Source organism: Dipteris shenzhenensis, chromosome 4 (genome assembly GCF_047967505.1).
Source record: "Dipteris shenzhenensis isolate YYH24624 ecotype China chromosome 4, Dip_SZ_1.0, whole genome shotgun sequence".
Lineage (NCBI taxonomy): Eukaryota > Viridiplantae > Streptophyta > Polypodiopsida > Gleicheniales > Dipteridaceae > Dipteris > Dipteris shenzhenensis.
Window position 1 is genome coordinate 50,748,378 of NC_141599.1, and position 22,163 is coordinate 50,770,540.

Here is a 22,163-nt window from a genome sequence, read left to right on the forward strand (position 1 = left end):
TCATGAGAATAATTGGAAGAAGGCTAGAAGTAAAGAACCCCCCAACAAGCACAATCAACACCAAAAAACTACAAAATCTTGCATAAGAAAAGTGGGGCAATCCTAATTTGTGTCGGGGGGGGGGGGGGAGCATGATTTATGGAATACTTTATAAGTGTATCATTTCTTCTTTTTTTGTATGTCTTTCTCTACTTTTTGTTTTCTTACATATCTATCTCATGTGTCTTACCATCTAATTTCATGTGTATAGAGGTATGTGGTAAGCTGAGACCACCCCTCAAGAATATAAGTATGCATATGGTATCAATGATCTCATCTAAAGGTTGAGCCATAGGGGTGAATATTTCAATGGTATCTTCTTTGATATAAGCTATTCTTGAACCTTCAACAACTCAAACTTTAATTTATGCAATCACCAAGAGAGCTTCTAATCTAAATACATACCTTTTATGTCTTCAATGTGTAGACTTGTGAGGTAGACCTTCACACATGTGAACAATGGTAGGGGTGAATATCTTCTTTGATATAAGCTATTCTTGAACCTTCAACTCAAACTTTAATTTATGCAATCACCAAGAGAGCTTCTAATCTAAATACATATATTTTGTGTCTTCAATGTGTACACTTGTGAGGTAGACCTTCACACATGTGAAAAATGGTCGGCAAAAATGAAGCACACCTCTAGGATGAGTGGTGGCCATGATGAGGACAATACTGCAGAGGAGGACTGGACCTACATGTAGCCTAACATAGAGGAGCTACCCAATGACTCTATCAAGGACTTAGAGGAAGGGGAGATGACTCTAATGATGAGGACTCAAAGGAAGGGGGAGATGGTGGCACTCCAACAGTGAGTAGAAAGGATGACATGCTACTCATGGAGCATTTTTGGGGCTACATAGTATGTAGCTACTATGGAAGACTGGGATGGCTTGTCCTCAAATGTATAGATCTAACATGTGCCTTTGAGCAGTACTTGCACACAGACACGCGCATGTGCATCGATATAATCCTAAAACATTGATCAGAGTTACTAGTAACAACATTGATATAATCATCTATATGAATATATCGACATTTATACCAACAATCATTATGATGCTTCTGTAGCAATGCTCATATAGATTCTTACTTTGATACTTTATCATTTACAAAAAAAGGTCTGATGCCATGGCCATTTCCATAAAATAACCATCACTAATTATGCAAATGGTTATGGTGAAGGTTGTGTTAATAGGGATCGGGAGTGGCTTGTAGTCATGTAGATGAAACTGCTTGCAGATCCTTTGTGTGAGTGTGATCTCTGTGTCATGCCTCCATATTTCTACCGCAAGTAAACCATGGAGTTTACCTATATCCTTCATGTCAATATCTAGGATGAGCTCACTTGTGGATTTTGAGATGAGATGTCTGTTGGAGCCAATGATGATCAAATCATTAACATTAAAAACTACTCAAAGGATATCTTATGCAGTCTTTGTGGTGTAAAGGGAACATCTGAATCTAGTTATTGAAAGATAAATGCCAATAAATGATGGTGAATTCTTGCATTTCATGCATAGGGTGCCTCTTTCAAACCATACATTGATTTTTCCAACTTGCAAAATTTCTATTCGTGAAAGTGACAAAGATCGAGGAAGACAACAATTCATTGGCCCGTTATTTGGTACGAATCTACCAATACCTTGGTAGTAGTTGTGAGCAGTTTTCAGACTTTATGGTTCACGTGGTGGTTGTAATTATTGATTTTAGGATAGTTTCACTCACATGCCACCATTGTCAAGTCACTAGTTGACAATTTTGGCATTAGTTCTTGCACTTTTATATCAAGCCTTGTAAAACCTTTGGCTATCATGGGCACTTTTTTGCCACATATCATACACATGTTTCACACAAGACTATTAGTAGCAAGCTAGATGATATAAATTTTGAAAATTGAAAATTCAATATGTTCAATATCTTCCATCACAAGTGATGGTGTGACATCAGTATAGAGATAGAAAGGAGACACGAACCTTAGCTTCTGAGTTCGTCAACTCCTGTCACCTTCAAGAGCTACGATGAGAAAACATGGCTAGCATTGAAATATAATAAATTTCAATGTTAATGATGTCATACCCATCCTCGGAGGTTAGACATCTATCATGAATGCATGGAAGGCTCTTGGGAGTTGTATCATGCCAACATGTCTAGGATCATCTTATTGGGAATTAAGTTGAGTAAAACTTCAAAAGTGATAAATAGAAACATGACCTGACTAGTAACTTTGCTGAATTGAAGATCAATTAACTTCAATCACTCAAGAGATCGAGTCAAAATTGCTAGAATAGACTACTCTTAATGGACTAGGCAAATACTAGATCCATTCATGACTACAATGGTCACAAGCGATGCACGCCATAGGGACAAAGATAGAAACATTGGTCAATCTAACAAAGGAAGGGGAAACAACCATGGCAGACAGTCTCTATTTGCATCACGACATCAACAGCAAAAACAACACCATGGTCCTTCCACATAGAGGAGGACATGAAATCCCAGAGTAGAGAAGGCCTTGGAAGAGGAGGAACTTGTCTAGTAGTCCTAGAAGATTAGGCATTCTAAGAAATTGAGAGCCAAAATGTAGGAAAAAGTAAAGAAATGGCCAATGGCTAGCAAATCTAGAAATCCTCACAAGGCAAAAATAGCAATAGTTTGCACACTCTGCCTATGATGAGGACAAATCTTAGGATTATTATTGGAATAAATTCCTCATTTCAAAGCATGGTTTTTTTAGATAGAGCATAGCTAGACAAGTGGTGTTGGGGAAACGTTGAGATGTTGCTGAGCTAGGAGAGGCAAAGGGGATTCTAGGGTGGCACTGTGTAGATGTGGTGATGCAAACGAACTATATGAGTGGCTACACATTGTGCACAAGTAGGTGACCTACAAAGCTAAGGTGACATGGCATGTGAGGAGTAGACTGCAAGTTTGACTACAAAGGACTAGAGATGGCAGATACATGGGTAGACAAGGCTAGTGAAGTAAGTATTTAGCAAGCTCAAACAACAGTGTTTAGAGGATGGATAGTCTCAAACTCTAACAATAGTGTTCAAAGAATGGTAGAATATGGCAAACTTAGTGAGGCAAAGGTCAAAAGGGCTCACAAGTCAAACTTCTTGTTCTTTGGTCCTCAAGTCATGCAATCCACAGCCGCGTTGCTCACCACCGTGCCACATAAGTTGTCCCGTGCATTGAAAATCCATAGTAGATTGTCAGATTTGCAACATGTATGCTCATTATCAAGTCTTCTACCTACTAGAATTTTGCTTTAAAGTCACACCAAACTTGTATGACCTAGCTCCATAATTTGCCCATGACAGATTGTTCGCTTGTCTACCTTCATCACTCGTAATGGTGCTCTACTACTGTTCCTTTTGTCTATGTCAGAACTACTCACCTTAGAGCTACCTCACACCATGCACATAGTCTAACCCTACCAAGCCTTTGTGACTCAAGTGGCCATATCCCCAACGACATCTATGGAAGTGTCATCTTGAAACACCTCCCGCAGTTCTGAGGGGGCTACCATAGCATAAGTAGCATGTAAGCTCAAGACATGAAAGGGATTGGAATTGACAATTGTGCTAGCATCTTTCTTTCAACCTTCTTCCATTGCTTCTTGGTAACCTGGAAAGGCAACTTCTCCACCACAACCTTGGGAGGGATAGTCATTAGCAATGAGGAGGAAGAGGAGCTCAATTGCCTTGTAGAGAACACTCTAGGGCAAAATGACCAAGCTTTTGATATGTATAACAAGCATTGGGGAAGATGACAAATTTAGGGGAATACGATATGGGAAGGACATATCCAAGCCAATATTCCGAAGGTAGCGATAGGCACTTGCATATCCCAAAGAATGCACACTTGAACATCTCTGCCTGGCATGAAAAAATTTTGATGGGAAACATGAACTCACCCAAGCAAAGCTGCAAGAGTGCGAGTATGAGGAAAGAAATGAATTGAAAGAGATTCCAGAGTAACCCATACCGAACAATATGACATGGATTCTTTGGCCTAGTCGAAACAGGGATACCATGGCATAAGGAAGCGTTCTCACACAATGCTAAGTCGGCAAATATGCTAGCCAATGCCTATGCATGGTGTGTTCGCCCACAATACCTTGTGATTGTAGGTGCTACTTTTTGGTGTCATATCTCAGCCCTGTTGGAGACGAAAAGTTGGGCTCTCCAGTTGGGTGATTCAAGGCTACACTCTGGTTCCTTTTGTTATTGGCTCCCCTATCTGACAATTAAAAATATATTTGATGTGAAGGCCAACGCAATTGCGTGGGAATGCTAGCTCGAGGTTGTTATAATTTTGCCTCATAGTGTGGCATTTTTGTTGCGTTGGCCCATCGAGCTAAAATAATCCAACATGAGCGAGAAAATCTTGCCCACAAACTACACCCAGTTTTTTTTTTCTTTAAGCTTAACCTCGAGTTACAAGCCTCAAGAAGATTTCATTATATAACAAGTGAGTACAAGTACTCGTGAGCATTGCCTTCAAATTGGTTCCATCAAAGGAAAACAATTGTCAAGATGATTGGATGATTAATTTGCAACACCTGTGGTGGAAGCCCGTGCATAGGAAAGTCATGCAAACTGTGTGAGAGAGAGATATTAAACCAAGCAAGAAACTCTGGGGGACAGTTTTTTACAAAATTGTAACTACAGCTCTGCATGGAAGGGAGTGCAAACAAGAACAAGGAAGAAGGATACTCTAAATCTCACACGTGCGTTACTTAAACCACACGAAGTATCAACTGCAGTAGTAATTAGTGACTAAAAATGGAAAACTAATATGTTTGTAGTATGTGACGTGTGTGTTTTCGTCAAGAAGTGCCCATCAACTTCTGCACGAGTGCGAAGCTTGAGCAAAGTGATGGCGGGTTCGCAGGGATTCCAAGCGAAACGTAGAACAGAGCGCTTGAATAAAGTGTGCATGTGTGTGTCTGCGCGTCACTCACGAGAACTAACCAAATAAAATTGTCTCCACAACACGTAACTAACACAGTACGACAGCTTCAGCAACGTACGTAACTGCTCACATTCTCGTCGGAATTTCAATCCCGGGTGGTAGAGCGGGAGGCAAAGGGGTTCCCTACGGCTTTGTTGGTCGCGATTGACGACAGGCCTTTTAGAGAGGGAGTCCTGACGAGGTACTGGAGCTTTGGCTTTTTGGGTCTTCGAAAATTGTATCCCTACTTCTGGATACTCATTTCCATCTTCCGCAGATTCTCGTTCGGTCCAGGACAACATGGCAGGCTCAGGTCATCTACATTACGCCGTGCCTGACAACGACGAGGTTCGTGCTTGATGTTCTGCTTCATTTTGTGAACGAGCATTTGCATTTTCTGTTTTCATGGTAGAAATACGTGCATTGGCCTCCAAGATAGAAAATGTTGTTCTAACCACTGCTCATTGGCATATCTAACTGTTATGGGGCTAGCTACCTTGCATGTGTAGCGATGGGACTCGTCAAAGGCTTACGTATCTTTAACGGAGTTTTAGTCTTTTGTTTCCATGCTCTTTGACGTCAGCCTATGACTAGCTCTACTTCATAAGGGATACCGTGCAAACTAATGACATAAATCGTAAGACACTGCGAACTGGAACTTGATTGTAGCACCTTCGGACATTTTGTTTTGTTCAGGTGAGGACAATTTTTGTGCTAGGATTCCCACCGGATGTCAAAGAGAGGGAACTTCAAAACCTTTTAAGATGGTGGCCAGGCTATGAAGCATCGCAAATGAATTTCAAAGGCGACCAGCCAATGGGTTTTGCCAGATTTAGTTCAGCTGCTATGGCTATAACTGCCCGTGATGCATTGCAGGTATCTATTGAATCTTTCTGCCGTCGTCAATGGAGTGGTCTAGTCCATCTTCATAAGGAGAATTTGTGTATATTTCCGTATTTAACAAGGTGGAGATCCCACTAAGGCCCTGCCTCTTGGAGTGTCATTATAAGTGTAAGTGTAAATTGATAAATATTTCCAATAACTTGTAAAAGAGGAACGGAAGGAAAGGAAAAGAGAAAAAGCAAGGGAAGGTGAAGGAATATGGGGAAAGGTGATGAGTGAACAAGAGGAGAGAAAAGAGGTGTTAGAAGCCCTTAAACTACTACTAACCCATACTTAAACCATGTTGACCAAATACACACAAAACAAAACTTACCTATTAGAAGGCAGTTTGGGAGCCCTTACAAACGGTGCATTCAAGTAATAATGTTGAGAGCACAGTTGAGGCTCACCAACTGAATGTCTGCATTTTATGGTGGAGATGGGTGTTGTGCTCCAAGAGTCACAACAACACTTCTGTGAGCACAAATGATCCAATCACGGTGCATCACATCTGTGCTGTGAAAGGTGCGAAGAAGAACGTTTATGGTGAATATACAGGTTCTTGCCCTCCTCCCCTTCAGCCCACCCCCTTCCAGCCCGCTCCCTCTCCTCCCCCTCTCAGCCTGCTCCTCCGCCCCCTCCCTGCCTCTCCGCACCCTCCCTGCCTCTCAGCCTGCCCCCTCCTCTCCTTCTCCTCCCCCTTCCCTTCACCCCCTGCTCCCTCTCCTCCCCCTCTCAGCCTGCTCCTCCGCCCCCTCCCTGCCTGCTTCTCCGCCCCCTCCCTGCCTCTCAGCCCGCCCCTTCCTCTCCCTCTCCTCTCCCTCTCAGCCTGCACCGCCCCTTCCCTGCCCCTCCCTCTCCTTCCTCTCCCTCTCCTCTCCCTCTCAGCCCGCCCCCTCCCTGCCCCTCAGCCCGCCCCTCAGCCCGCCCCCTTCCTGCCTCTCCTTCCTCTCCCTTTCCTCTCCCTAGCCTGCCCCCTCCCTCCCTCTCAGCCTGCCCCCTCCCCTTCAGCCTCTCAGCCTCTCCCCTTTACCCCTCCCCTCCTCGCCCCTTCCCCCCGCTCCCTCCTCACCTCCTTTCCCTGTTTTCTACCCCCCTATCTCCCACAGCTTTTTTTTGGAGCGGAAGAAGCCTCCAAATTGTCAGAGTCGGCCTCCTCACCTCGATTGGCGATGGATACTCCGTCAGCCAATCCTACTCCACCTCTACCGGCCGCGAAAACTATTACCTTTTCTAAAGACGAGTTGCAGCAGCTCAAGAAGGATGTAGAGATTGAATGCTCTACCACGTTGCTAGCACGCATCTTCGGGTCTTACCCCTCCAGATCCCAAGCCAGAGACTGGATGCTTGCGGCTCTCCCCCCAGACCTCACTCCACGATTGTTAGATGTTCGTCTTCTGGGACGAGGTTTTTTCCAGGTTGTTTTTGACACTCTAGAGGCTGCGAGCACTGTGCTTAAGGCTGAGTTTTTACACCTGGGACACAGGAAGATCTTCTTTGAAGCCTTTCATATTGGTTTCGACCCAGTGGAGGCAGATAAGGAAATCTTTTCGCTCTTCATCAGATTCCCGGGGCTTCCCCAAGTTTACCATCGACTTCTTTTTGTTATTGGGGAGCATTTTGGCGCAGTTGCTAAGATCCCACCCCTCCCTGGGTTGCCATTGACTGCAGCAGAGGCAACCAAGGCTGATGGGGTACCTAGAGTTAGGGTCCTTTGTAAGGATCCTAACCTCAAGATGGATCATGTTATGATCCAACGCCCGGATGGTTCCTTTTTTCGCTAGAGAGTAGAGATTTCAGGTAGACAGGACCAGTGCAGGATATGCAGGACCATTGGACACTTTGCCAGGGATTGCCTCAGGAAGAAGAAAAGGCCCAAGAAGCCCTCTAATACAGCTACCGCCCCATGGCCTCGACAGGGGGGACAGGGGGGTGGTACAGGTCCAGCACTTGCTCCTCGGCCTTGACAGAGGGGTGGTACAGGTCCAGCACCTGCTCCTCGATCTTCGCATGGCGGTCCTCCTTAGGATGGTGGTGGTACAGGTCCAACACCTGCTCCTCGGCCTCGATAGGGGGTTGGTATAGGTCCATCACCTGCTCCTCGACCCCCACCTACCTCAGGGGCACGCGACGCTCTCCAGTGGGTTCCGGCACGTGTGCAGATCCCTCCTTCAGTTCACGAGGGTACATTAGTGGACTCTGCTTCACCTCGAGCTATCCCTCTAGTCTCACCTTGCACAGTCCGAGACACTGAAGCTTCGACCTCCTCCTCGGTTGCAGCTTCTTCCCTAGATCCAGCAGTGCCAGACGTTCTTCTTGAGGCAGTAGAGGTCTCCGCGGCTGGGCAGACAGAGGATAGAGAGCAGTCCTCACTTCCTCCCTTGGATAGGGGGAAGGGGATGGTTTACACTATTGATCCTCTTCCCTCAGAAGGGATCCTTCGCACTCCGGTGTCTGGCTTGCTTCACAGGAACTCGTTTTCAGCCCTGGCAGATGGTTCAGATTTCCTAGAGGAGGAGTTTGTGCCCGCTACTTTTGGGGAGCCAGTGATTGGGTTTCTTGTTGATAGGGCTTCTTCTTCAGGTGGCAGGGTTCTTTCCCCTGTTGATTTTCCGCCACTTGGTTCCATCCCTCCCTCCTCGAGTAGGAGGTCTTCCCCTGTTGAGGAGTTTGTTTCCGCCACTAGGTCAGGTAAGGTGCTCCACTCTACATCCTCCCGTCAATGAGGATTATTAGTTGGAACATACAGGGCCTAGGTGGCGTCCCACGTCGCCACCGTAGACAGCTGATCCGGGATCAGCTTCATCTAGGTGTTACTGGGGGCTCCATTGATATCTTATTTATTCAAGAGCACAAGCTGGATTCTAGAGATTGTGCCAAGTCAGGCAAGTTGCTTTCTGGCCATACTTTTTGGTCGCCTACCTTGGGCACCAGGGGGGGCACTTCTATTTCAGTTTCGCAGTCGGTTCTCCCCTTAGTTGTTGGACACGGAGTCATTATTCCCTCTAGAGCTCAGTGGATTATTCTTTTGATTGGAGGGCGTAAGGTTGGTTTCCTTAACCTGTATGCCTCTAACATTAGAGGGGAACGTGTCCTTATGTGGAAGACTTTGCTCTCCTGGGCCCCCATTGTGGATTCATGGGTGATTGGAGGTGACTTTAACATGGTCAAGTTACTGTCAGACAAAAAAGGGGGTAGAGAAGGCGGATTTCACTCTTTGGAGAGAGCAGCTTGGGATGCCTTCCTTTTTCACTTCTGTGGCAGAGATACTTGGTGGGATGATGCCTTTCTTATTCAGCCACAATCCCTCCTGTTCTCTTGGTGGAACAGGAGGCAGTAGATGCCTATTCATGCACGCATTGACAGATTCTATGTAGATGACTGGGCACTAGACAGAGGTGGATCGGTATGCATTGCTGCTGGGGTTTCCACTTCAGACCACTTTCCTGTTGTGCTGGCTATCTCAGAGCCTCACTTGAGAGGCCGGTCTGCCAGCATCAGGATTCCAGATGCCTTTTACACAGAGGAGGACCTTACAGAGGCAGCCTTGCAGATATGGTTTTTTCATGTCCAGGGTGGGCAGCCATATCCATCACATGTAGCTGCTGCCCTTTCTGGTATTAGCGACTTCTACCGCTCAGTTGCTTGTACCAAGAGACGAGATATTCTCAGACGTGAGATTGGTGTTCACCAATAGTTGGTAGCTTTGTAGAGGGAAGAGCAGAAACGGCCTTCAGATGCTTGGATTCAGGAGCGCCTTGCTGCAGCAAGGGCTCATCAGCAGTTATTGCTTGATCAGAGAGCAGAGTATGCCTTTCATGCACGGGATTCCTTCTGGATTCAGATGGGTGGTAGAGTCAATAAACACTTTTTCTCTACTCTTGGCCCTAGACATAGTAGAGAGAGTGTATCCCAGCTTATTGACTCACATGGGGTTTTACAGACAGAGCGTGATGATGTCTTACGCATAGCTTCAGATTTCTATGCCACCCTTCTTACTGCTGATCCTGAGACACATGATAGGGAGGATGCTAGACATGCATCCCTGTGTTGGTGAATGCGGGTATGCATGTTCTACTCGATGCACCTTTCACCAACACAGAGTTTAGGACTGCACTTTCAGCCCTTCACAAGGGCAAGTGCCCAGGTTCGGATGGCCTCACCCCGTCTTTTTTCATTGCATTTTGGGATATGATTGGAGACTATATTATTTCAGCCCTGTAGGCCATTTGAGACTCTGGCGAGATGCCTGAGTCGCTTACAGAGGGTCTCATCCACCTTATCCCAAAAGGAGGTTGCAGAAATTTAGTGTCCCAGTGGAGGCCTATCACACTTCTGGGGACTTGTTACAAGATTCTGGCCAAGGCTATCAGCCTCCGATTGCAGCCTCTTCTCCTTGATCTTATTCATGACACTCAGACGGGATTTGTGCATGGCAGAAGCATTTTTGATAACATTTTCTCTTTCTAGGAAGCTTCAGAGTGGGCCATGCAGAGTGGCCAGAGTCTTGCCATTCTACTTTTGGATTTTGAGAAAGCTTATGACAGAGTAGATTGGGGTTTTTTGAAGGGCACCCTTCTACGCTTTGGCTTTACTGATGCTTGGATCAGAGGTGTTTCCTCTTTGTACAGATCAGCCCACAGCCAGGTACTTATTGATGGGGTAAGGGGTGAGAGATTTCAGATTTCGAGATCAGTCCGTCAGGGATGCCCCCTTGCTCCTTTCCTTTTTTTGTTCGTGGCCGAAGCTATGAGTATCTATGTTAGATCTCAAGCTGACATCTTTGGACTGAGACTTCCCATTAGAAGGGAAGAGGAGCTACTTGACAGTGAGTTGGCAGATGACACAGCAGTTTACTTGGATGCCACTCCACAGACGCTCACTTCTTTCAGGACAGCATTGGATTTATTTTGCTTGGCGGCAGGGGCGCATATTAATTTGAATAAATCCAATGGTTTTTGGATCAGTGATGAGGACACTCCAGTTTGGGGGCTTGACATAGGATTCACTTGGGTTCAGAGGAGTGAGCCTATTAGGTATTTGGGCTGCTAGGTCGGCTTGGATATTTCTACCACGCAGCAGTTTGCTCCCGTTTTAGAGAGCATAAGAAGGAAGCTTCTTTTTTAGAGCTCAGCCAAGCTGGATCTTGCCTCTAGAGTTGTGGTGGTTAACCAGGTTCTCTTGGCCACGGCCTGGTTTGTTTGTTCATGCTGGTGCCGTTCTAGGGACTGCATCATTCAGCTCAGAAGACCGATCAGAAACTTTCTCAGGAGTGGGCTTGATGGCACAGTAGATGCCTTAGCCAGGGTGGCTTGGGAGACCCTCATTCTCCCTACACAGGAAGGGGGTCTCAATATTATTGATCCAGATTTACAGTGCAGAGCTTTACTTTGCAAGATGGTGGTGCGGGGACTTATGCCAGGGCAGGAACCGTGGAAGGACTTTCTTATTAGCAGCATACAGAGGTGAACACCTTCTTTAGGAGGAGATTGGATGAGCAGTGTTAGGTGGATCTTCACCACATCACACCTCAGATCACCTTCGTCCCCTCTCATGGTTGCCATTCTAAAAGCTTGGGCCAGTTTCAGAAGCACCCTTTGCAGGATTCCTCCTTCCTCTCGGGAAGAGATTGATAGGCAACCCATCATGTGGAATGATAGTATTTTAGATGATCATGGCAGACCACTGGGTGCCTCACTCTACATGCAGTGGTCCAGGTGGGAGAGGGGATCTGCATCATCTATGGGGTCTTGGAAAGCTTTTTGCAGTCTTCCAGAGGAGACCAAATCAAGGTTGACAGGACATCTCAGAGGGAGTGCAGGGAGGATCTTGCAGATTGAGGCAGCCCTTCCAGAGGTTTGGGTAGACACAGATGATATGCCACTCACTTCCTCCACTTGGGCAGGTACTTTTAAGAGAGGCGGTGTTCCGCTTCAGGGTTTGGCCTTTCGAGATGCACATGAGGATGCTTTGGTTTTTAGTGTCCAGGATGGTGGCAGATTGCTCAGGTCCACGGAGGACATCTTGCTTGAGTCTGCTTTTCAGCCTATCAGGGTTGTAGGTCTTTTGGTGCAGGGATCAGATTCAGAGTGGTTCCTAGACCCAGACCCCCGGCCACTCTCCACCGGGTCTTGGAGGCTTTGGCTCTATGGGGGAGTTCCCATCAGGTATTTGCAGTGGGACCCCAGAGAGTTGGAGTGGATTGGCGCAGGGCAACGAGAGAAGAGCATCCCCTTCTTTCATTACATGGTCAGTAATGCTAGGAGATATCAGCTCAGTAAGTAGAAGGGCAGAAGAGTTTGTGTCTACGGGAGTTGTAGAAAGTAGAAGGGCAGAAGAGAAAACAAGGTAGAAAGCAAAACAAGCAGAGGATGTAGATGTTTCCATGAAGCACAGAGAAGGATGTGAGTATGATCTTTGGAGTCCTATTGAGCAAATAACAGACAGTCAGTCAAGTTTTATGGGGTTCGTAGATCTTTTTTCTGGACCATTTGAGCGTATGATCGGATGCTTGTTCTTTTTCACTCTACATTGGTGGACACAGTTGTTCGTGCAAAGGAGTTGTGAGCATTATCGTATTTGTAATTTGTACAGTGAGGGAAACGAGCTTGACTTCTTTTGTCGGAGGGCCTATTGCCACAAAAAAAATGACAGCGTCGAGAGTTGATCCTCGCCACCACACCTGGCTGGAAATTGATTTGGTAAACAAGGAAAAACAACTGCGATGAATCACTCAAAGTGAATGTTGACAAACCGTGCAACGACTGCGATGAATTGCAAAAAGTTACGATTGGTGGAGGTGAGAGAACTTACTATTACGTGAGGGAGGGCTGGTTTCTGCGCTGGAGGTTGTTAGACACTACATCTATTTCCTATTGCAGATCACGGGAGCAGCACCAATTCTTTCCTCCCAGCCAACCTTGCTGAAGCACACGAGCTGACAAAGAATTACAGTCCGAAAAACATACGTGAATACTTCGTTCTCTTCTCTCTCTAGCTTCAACAAGCCCCATCTCCCTAGATGGATCTAGATGCCACATGTCATCATCATAGAGCCTTCCTAATGCAACATTTCACCCCTCTCTTGGGATGCTTTAAAATTCCTTGCCCCTAGGCACATTCCTTGCATTAGGCCCTTAGCCTTAGATCCACCTAGTCTGGTGCTATCAACCCTCACCTAGGATCTTGACATTACTTCCCTCCCGATCATTTACATAAAGTGCAAACAAATAATTACAAACATAGATCCTTTAAGGGAAATGTTGACTGATTCTTCCGAGGTCATGCTACCTCGGCTAGAGCGTAACATTCCTTCCCTCTTCAGACATCGGCGTCCTCGATGATAAAATCTGGGAACACTCTCTGCAATTGGTATACGGATTCCCATGTAGCTTCGGATAGAGGCTGACCATGCCATGCAACCAACACCGTGGGTATCTTCCAATTTCGTATTTGCATTGTTCCTCGGTCCAGGATTCTTGTTGGTTTGCGCCTCGCATTATCCTCTATCTCCTGAAACAAAACCACACCTTTGATTAGTGAGTCACCTGTATGTAAAAATTTCTTTAAGCGCGAAACATGAAAAACCGGGTGCATCTTACACCCCTGTGGCAATTCCAATTTATAGGCTACCTTGCCTATTCTCTTTAGAATGAACCACGGTCCGCAGTATCGAGGTGATAACTTAGCACACTCTCCTGAAGTTAAAGACTTCGAGTGCGAAGGAACTCTGAGAAAAACTTTTTCTCCTTCCTTAAATACTCTTATAGACCGGTTTTCATCCGCATACACCTTGGCTCTATCCATAGCCTGGTGGATATTAACTCTCGCAAGTGCTAGTATCTCCCACATCTGAACCACAAAGTTGGCGGCACTAGGCACTTTCTGAGGTACTCCAACTATAGTTGGATTTGTTGGTCTATAACCATAGTTCAGCTCAAACGGATTGAACCCCGTAGAGGAATGTTTTCTATCATTGTAGGCAAACTCCAACAATGGCAACCACTTGTCCCATGTATGTTGCCTCAATGACACATATGCTCTCAGCATATCCTCTAAAGTCTGGTTGACTCTCTCCGTCTGACCCCAACTCAGTCCTCAGTGTCTCAAATACCATTGTCCAAAAATGACCAGTAAATTTGACATCTTTGTCTGACACTACGGATTTAGGCAATCCATGCAGACAAAATATATGTCTAATGAACAAATCCGCCACTTGCGGGGCACTAACAGACTCTCTAGTCGGAATGAAGTGAGCCATCTTAGTTAGACGATCAACCACCACAAGGATAGAATCATACCCTCCTTGTGTCGTAGGCAGCCCTACAATAAAGTCCATGGAAATGCTCTCCCACTTACTTAGTGGTATTTCCAAGGGCTGTAAAAGTCTGGGTGGCTTCACCCGCTCGGCCTTGCTTACCTGACACGAGAAACACTGTGTCACATATTCATGAATATGCTAAAGAAATCTCGCTTCATGAGATCATATGTCTTTCTGACCCCTGGATGTCCCGCACATGGGCTATCATGGCACTGTCGAATGACTCTCTGCCTGAGATCATTCTGACTAGGTACTACAACCTTGCCATTTCTTTTCAGCATACCATCCCTTATGGTATATCTTGCATAAGTTTGGCCTTTTCTGGATGCTAGGTCATCCTTTTCATTTTCCGTGGGTTTTAACACATGAGCTTTAGGCCATAAGCTCTGGACAAACTCGTCCACCTTTTGAGTTTCTCTAATTTCGGTCATTAGAGCACTCTCTAATACCGTGAAACTCAGGTTGTGCATAATGCGAGACAACGCATCAGCAACCTTGTTATCTTTTCCTTTTCGGTACTGAATCGTTAAATTAAACTCCTGCATGAGCTCTGCCCACCTAGCTTGGCGGCCCCTCAAGTCAGGTTGTTTACAAAAATGTTTCAGAGTATCATGATCCACATCCACATAAAACTTTGAACCATACAAATAATGCCTCCATGTTTTCAAAGCATGGATAACAGCATACAACTCCAATTCATGAGTTGGCCAATTCCTTTGAGAGGGAGAAAGCTTCTTGCTTTCAAAGGCTACTGGCCTTCCCTCTTGAAGGAGGACTTCTCCTACTGCAATGCCACTTGCATCGGTTTCCAGGAACAACGGTTTCTGGGGATCAACTATTTTTAACATCGGTCCTTTGACCACAGCTTGTTTTATGGTGTTAAAACTTTCTTGTTGATTCTGTCCCCATATAAAAGGTACTTTATCTGAGGTCAAATCAGTCAATGGCGATACTATTTCGGAATATCCTTTGATATGCCTTCTATAAAACTGGACAAACCCCAAGAATGATCGCAACGCGGTCAGACTCTGAGGGATTGGCCAAGTTAGTATCGCAGCCACTTTCTTCGGATCCATTTCTACCCCCTGTGGAGTAATTATGAATCCTAAATATTGAAGCCTAACCATACACAGTATTGTTTTCCTTTTATTTACATAAAGATTGGCTTTCCTCAAAGTATTAAACACTATTCTTAAGTGTTCACGATGCTCAGTAATACTTTTATTGAAGATCAGGATATCGTCAATAAAATGTACTACGAACTTTCCGATATACGGACGTAGTAAATCGTTCATAAGCATGACGAATGTTGCTGGAGCATTGGTAAGTCCAAAGGGCATTACCAAAATCTCATAATGACCAAACTTGCTTCTAAAAGCAGTTTTATGCACATCCGCGGCTCTAATCCGGATCTGCACATCCTCGGCTCTAATCCGGATCTGATGGTAGCCACACTTAAGATCTATCTTGCTGAAAATCACGGCTCCATGTAATGCATCTAGCAAACCATCAATCTGAGCCATCGGATACCTGTGCTTAACAGTGATATTATTCAATGCTCTGTAATCTATACAGAGGTGAAACTTATCATCCTTTTTCTTCTTTAATATCACTGGCAAAGCAAAAGGTGAGAAACTTGGTTGAATCTGCCCCAACTTGAGGTATTCTTCCAGTTGTCTACGCACCTCCGCCTCTTCAATAAAACTCATTCTATAGGGAGGTCTATTTACAGGTTCTGCCCCCGGAATCAGTTCAATTTTATGCTGAACATTCCGCTCTGGAGGTAACGCATAAGGTAGTTCATCCCTAAAACATTAAGAGAACTCCTCTGTTATAAGATTAGCCAGCTTGGCCATCTCACCACTTTGCGTAACATCAGTGCTAGCCGAAGAATCATCAACCGGCTCTACCGATGCTGTGCAAAGGAATAAAAACTCTTCTTGAGCTTTTCGGATTTCCATCACGAAAACCAACGGTCCCTAAGGTATATCTTTCTCACCTCACAAGACATAAAGCACATCATTCATCTTGAACTGATATACGTGCTTTTTCCAATCAATGGCTGGATTCTTCCTAGAATGCCACGCCATACCCAGGGCTATATCCGCATGAGCAAGCTTGGTCCTTTCAAAATCAAGCTTCTCAGCATAGTCCTGAATACGAAGCTCCAACTGGATAACCCTTTGGTCCCATACTTTAGTTGAACTTCCATCTGCCATCCTGACTGTATACGCATAGTCAGAGGGACTTGTCCTTAATTTCAGCCTCTTCACGAGTTTGGAGTTAATCACATTGTGAGTTGACGCCGAGTCAAACAACACAATGACATCATGATTGGCCACTTGCCCTTTCATTTTAATGAACTCCGTATCATTAAAGGCTGTATACCCCGTTGCTGCGGGCTTAGATAGGATGTTATCATGTGCACTCGTTACTAGCTTAGCAACAGACACACATAACAAACAAGGTACTAACCTCTGAGAAGATCCCGCTAGCTGAATGTGCATCTCTTCCGCTCTGGGACTTTCGTCCATCCCCACGTTGCATTCTAAGATCACCATCTCAGCCATTCGACGATCTTTGTTACGTGGACAATCCTTCCACTGATGAGGCTAAAGGCAACCAAAACATAAGCCTTCTCTCCTCGCTTTTTCCCTTTGTTCTGGGTTTAAGGGAGACTTAGACCAAGCCCGGGCTGCTATTGGGGTTACTTTCCTTTTCACTCCAATGGTGGTACTTGATTTAGGAGTTTCAGCTGGTTTCACCTGCTTGGCTTGACCACTCGGCTGAGAACCACTCCCTCTACTAATCCATTTCTTCTTAAGCCCAGATTTCTTCGGATATCCATACTGGGTTCCGACCTGTGCAAACCCACTTGGCTTGCTGCCCTTGGCATCTTCATAGTTTAGGGCTATGGCTATTGCATCATCTAACGTGTTCGCGTACTTAGCCCGAACTTCCATTTTTATTCGATCATTCAATCCAAATATGAAATCCTTCACTTGGATTGATTGAGGTAGGGGTTCATCAACCTTCATTACACTCTCTCGAAACTTATCAATGTATTCTGCCACTGATAAATTTCTTTGACGAAGGTTCCTATGTTGATCCCAAGCTCGGGATGCTTCGTCAGGAGGTAAGAAGTGTTTCCTGAATTCTCTTTTAAACCCCTCCCAGGTAGTGGATGCTATACCATCTTTTTGTTGCTTAATCCACCACCGATCCGCTGCCTCACTAAACATGTGGGTGGCCTCACGGATCTTCTTCTGATTTCACAAATGGTGAACGCCTTGTCCTATTTGTGTAACCAGGTCTCAATGACATCGGAACTACGGTCGTTCATCTGACCAGAATACTTTTCTGGCCTGTAATTGGCAATATTTGGTACTTTAGCCTTCTTAGGCTCAACCATATGGACACTAGACTCCGGTTCCATTGGAGCCTTTCCCTTCTCATCTCGAGAAGGTCTGGTAGACATACTGTGTATCACTCTTCTAAGCTCAGACTGCCCTGCATTGGCTTGTAACTGTTGCGCTAATAGTTGTTGCAAGACATCCTCAAGCAATGCAATCCTACCAGATAAGGTATGAGCTACTGGGCGCGACACCTGCTGGGTCGGCCGGACTCCTGACTCACCAGGGTCCCTCCTGGAAGCCCCTTCTTCTGCTTCCATTCAGTTCAATGGGTGTTTTGTTTTGTTTTTTTTTTAAACACCACTAGAAAACTGTATTTACAAACTGACGCAATTCAGTGTACTGGCACTCTGACACAATTCCCTATACTAGGGAATTCCTGCAATCCCACATGCACACTGACTAGGCATTTGACACAGGCATATATCCCAAATAGCGCTTTTCCCTATACTAGGGAAGCTCCTGCAAACTAACTCCGACTGAAGCACATAGGCATAATCTCAAGCATAATCTGTCCCTGCTATATGATCGAACCCTCATGCAGACTAATTATTAACGAGACCCTCTTCATACAAGTAGAGCATCAACACAGACTAAGATCGAGAAAAAAAACACAAAATTGACGAAGGCCAACAAAAGCTCCCTGGTCTAAATCTGTCTGAGGGAATCTGTCTCAGCTCCACATTGTTCAAGCCCCTACGCTCCTGTGACAAGTCTGCAACCAAGAGCTTTACTTGAGCGTCGATCCAGTCTCAGCTTACGAGCTGGCTGCGTGGCGTTGGAGAGCTTTGACTGTAAGTGCGCCAGGGAAGCAGGTGAAAAACTATTACGGGCCAGCTAGACCCGTAGCCAGATAGCGGGAGATATGACGAAGTGACGAAGCATATTTTTTTAAAGGCTCCCGATAACCTCTGTAATCCTGCCCGCACGTCGCTCATCCACGAATCTCATCGAAGGCCCTCCCGTCATACTATCACTGTTTCCGTCGTAGACCACGGGCAGCGCCAACCAAATCTGCCCGTCGTGTGGAGGTCACATATGCCTTTACTGTTTCTCTGTTGGGCGTCACGCGTGGCAAATCTGGAGCGAACAAGACCCGTCGTATCTCACGCCCACGCGTTTGTCGTCACACTTGCGCTCCAAGCTTCGTCGTCAACTATGACTTTAGCAGCTTCTCTGTATAATCCAGGTCCAGACCTCCCCTGACGCTTACGAGGTACACACATAGATATCCAGGTAGAGGCAAAAAATTGAGCACCAAAAGGCCAGGCCCCGCATGGCCTCTCCGTTTGGTCTGGCGCTCTGGTCCTTTGACGACTGTTCGTCTTTCGACTTCACAGCTCCACGTCTTTTCTTGAAACTCTGGTCTTCCGTCACCCAGCTCGTCTCTCTCTCTTCCGCTCTACCTAGCAACCAACTTGGCTCTGATACCAATTGTTAGACACTACATCTATTTCCTACTACAGATCACGGGAGCAGCACCAATTCTTTCCTCCCAGCCAACCTTGCTGAAGCACACGAGCTGACAGAGAATTACAGTCCGAAAAACATACGTGAATACTTCATTCTCTTCTCTCTCTAGCTTCAACAAGCCCCATCTCCCTAGATGAATCTAGATGCCACATGTCATCATCATAGAGCCTTCCTAATGCAACATTTCACCCCTCTCTTGGGATGCTTTAAAATTCCTTGCCCCTAGGCACATTCCTTGCATTAGGCCCTTAGCCTTAGATCCACCTAGTCTGGTGCTATCAACCCTCACCTAGGACCTTGACATTAATTCCCTCCCGATCATTTACATGAAGTGCAAACAAATAATTACAAACATAGATCCTTTAAGGGAAATGTCGACTGATTCTTCCGAGGTCATGCTACCTCGGCTAGAGCGTAACAGAGGTGGAGTCGGAGGAGGGGGGAGCAGGAGCAAGAGGAGAGGCAGGAGAGGGATGAGTTGGGATGGATGCCATAGCCAATATGCCTAGTAACCAGAGTGATCATCATCCCTTTAACAAAAATAGAGTGAAAATGGGCAACAAACTTGCTAAATTTGGGCAGGAAACTTGCTACAAGAAAGCCGGATCAAACATTCCTAACTATACCATTAACTTAAGACCTAACCCTAGTGCCCTACTAACTCGGTCAACTTGACCGACTATTCACAAACCCCCCACTTTCCCAACCCACGTCCCAAAACTCCGCTCCTTCCCTAAGACCCTTTGCAGGGCCAAAAAGGCTGCAATTGTGTAAGTGGTATATGCATGATGTCCGTCTCATGTTAATGCTTCTCATGTTAATGCCACATTTGTGCCACAGTAAAAACGCATAGAGTGTCTTCTCAACAAGCCCCTTAGCCCTGAATTGATCAGTTGCCAGTTCATCACTATGTGAGCCTTGAGTAGGGCTGATACCCATGAAGGGGAGTTATGTTGATAAAGATGTCAAGAACACGCTCACAATACATAAGTCTAAAGGGGACACACTCGGATCCCTAGTTAGCTCGAGGAGTGGATTATAAAGGTGGAAGATTATTTCCACTTCTAGCTTAAGGATGATGATTACAAGATCATTTTGCGGGTATACATTTGCAGGATTGTGCCCACAGGACAAGATCATTTTATGGGTTTGCATTTGCATGATTATGTCCACACTTGGTCGCAAGACATGTGGGATTTACCAAAACATATGTGTCACGTGGGAGCAGTTGTGAAGAGCCTGATGGTCATTACTTTTGTATCCTTGCTGAGGAGGAGCAAATAGTGGCAGATGCTTATGCATAGACTGCAAAAGACTTTCCCTCTTTGTGAAGGATATAGTTGATAGAGGTGAGTTGTGGTGTTTCATTTAGGGATTGTATGCTCCTTGGCATATAATAATAGGGTCTACAAGTTTCAAACCATTGAGCATGTTACAGAGCTTGCTGAGGTTTTTGAGCCAAAGTCTGCAAGCAACTGCAAGTGGGAATGCATTGGAGTTTGTGAAGAAGCCCAAAATGCTTGATTGGCATCACAAGAAAGTTGCAACTGTACCTTCTTACGTATCTAACAGTATCAGGCAATGGAATGCCCATAGCTCAAGCACTTAGTATTTTTGACCTTCATGATTCTAAGGATCCATAGTTTAAATATTTTATTCATATGCTCATTTCATGTACAAAATGGATCAAATCATATGGGTAGCATAAAAATTAATGAGCTACGAATAGCTAATTGTGATGGGTTTTGCTAGAAGGAGCTTCTATGTCATGGGTGGGACTATTGTTTTTTGTATGTAACTCCACAAAATAAAGAAACCCCTTCAACTCACATGCTACCTTAGATAATTTTGAGTGACCGCCTTGAGGTCTGGACTTTGCAGCATTTCCCCTTTTGTATCCATTGAATGATTGCTAACTTGCATGGATTTATTATTTATCGAATTATAGGTTTTCTCTTTGTATGTTGCCAATAATTTTCTCTTTGGTATTCATTGAATGATTGCTGACTTGCATGGATTTATGAGTTATCCAATAGTAAGTTTTATCTTTGTAAAAACAATCTTTGATAGTGTCATGTAGATTCAACCATTTTTAGTAAAAAATTATTGCTATTGTAGGTTTAGACAAAGTTCCTCACAAGCATCGTTCGAACTTTGGGCTTGCTCGAACCCAGTCGCTCGATGTTTCAACTTACTCACTTCCAGACTGCTTGAGAATTGCTCTAAACAGATTCACCTTTTTGCTTGTTCAGGGTTCCCAGAGCCTTCAGATCAGTCGATTGCTTCCTAGAAGCTCTCTTACTGCCTCAGAATCATTAGAGCCTATTGCCTTGTCGCAGCTAGCCTTCTATGTGCCAGGAATAGCCAGGGTTGGTTGTTTTGCTGGTCTTTGTTTGGCTAGGACTCCCTTGAAGGACATCAGAGCTGCCAGGGCAGACTTTGGCTGATTTCTCTGCTACTAGGACTCTATGAAGGGTAGCGATTAGAACTATCAGCCTGAATCGGAAGAAAGGATGCCATGGGATATTGCACTAGGATGCGTTTCTGAGATTGAAATTGATACATAGCAAGATGGAAGCGCATGTGAACGGATTATTTAGTTGGCTGGTTTTTGAGCTGATGCACGATAGTGCTTTTCTTGGATTTGGATGCCTTCTGAATAAATGATAAAGAAATACCAAAAGGGGCACTAAGTTTTACGCCTATCTGGTGTCTGGTGCAGGAGGAGGGCAATATAGCTCTTGAGTGTTGTGTTCAAAATTATTTTGGTTTGCTGTGGGAATTTCTAAATGACTGAAAATTAGATATTTGCTGGTTATTATCTGTTTACTGCGCTTTGGATTTCCCAAAGGCCAGTTTCACACTCCTTCCTGTAGAACATACATGCATATTAGGGATATTGTACAGGGAAAAGTACAGCAGCAATACCCTAACCGGCTGGCCAAGCACATACTGACAATTTATGAATTTTCAGAAATGTATGAGATAGATGTAAAGAGCTACAATCATTTAGCAATTTTTAGAAATTGAATAAGATAGATGTAAAGAGCTACTATTGTCAGCAATTTTCAAAAATT

The 22,163-nt window shown here is 45.0% G+C and overlaps 1 protein-coding gene across 3 annotated transcripts in view; it reads left to right on the forward strand.

Moving 5' to 3' along the window:
• The first annotated feature begins 5,110 nt into the window (after positions 1-5,110).
• The window catches only part of LOC147903000 (uncharacterized), a 61,124-nt gene continuing 44,071 nt past the window's right edge, over positions 5,111-22,163 (forward strand). For 2 of the 3 annotated variants that reach the window (XM_087374036.1, XM_087374039.1), the window contains exons 1-3: positions 5,111-5,200; positions 5,276-5,346; positions 5,695-5,874. In XM_087374036.1, the coding sequence (XP_087230162.1) occupies positions 5,299-5,346; positions 5,695-5,874 (228 nt within the window). In that variant the 5' untranslated portion in view covers positions 5,111-5,200; positions 5,276-5,298. The other variant, XM_087374038.1, reaches the window with a different exon arrangement.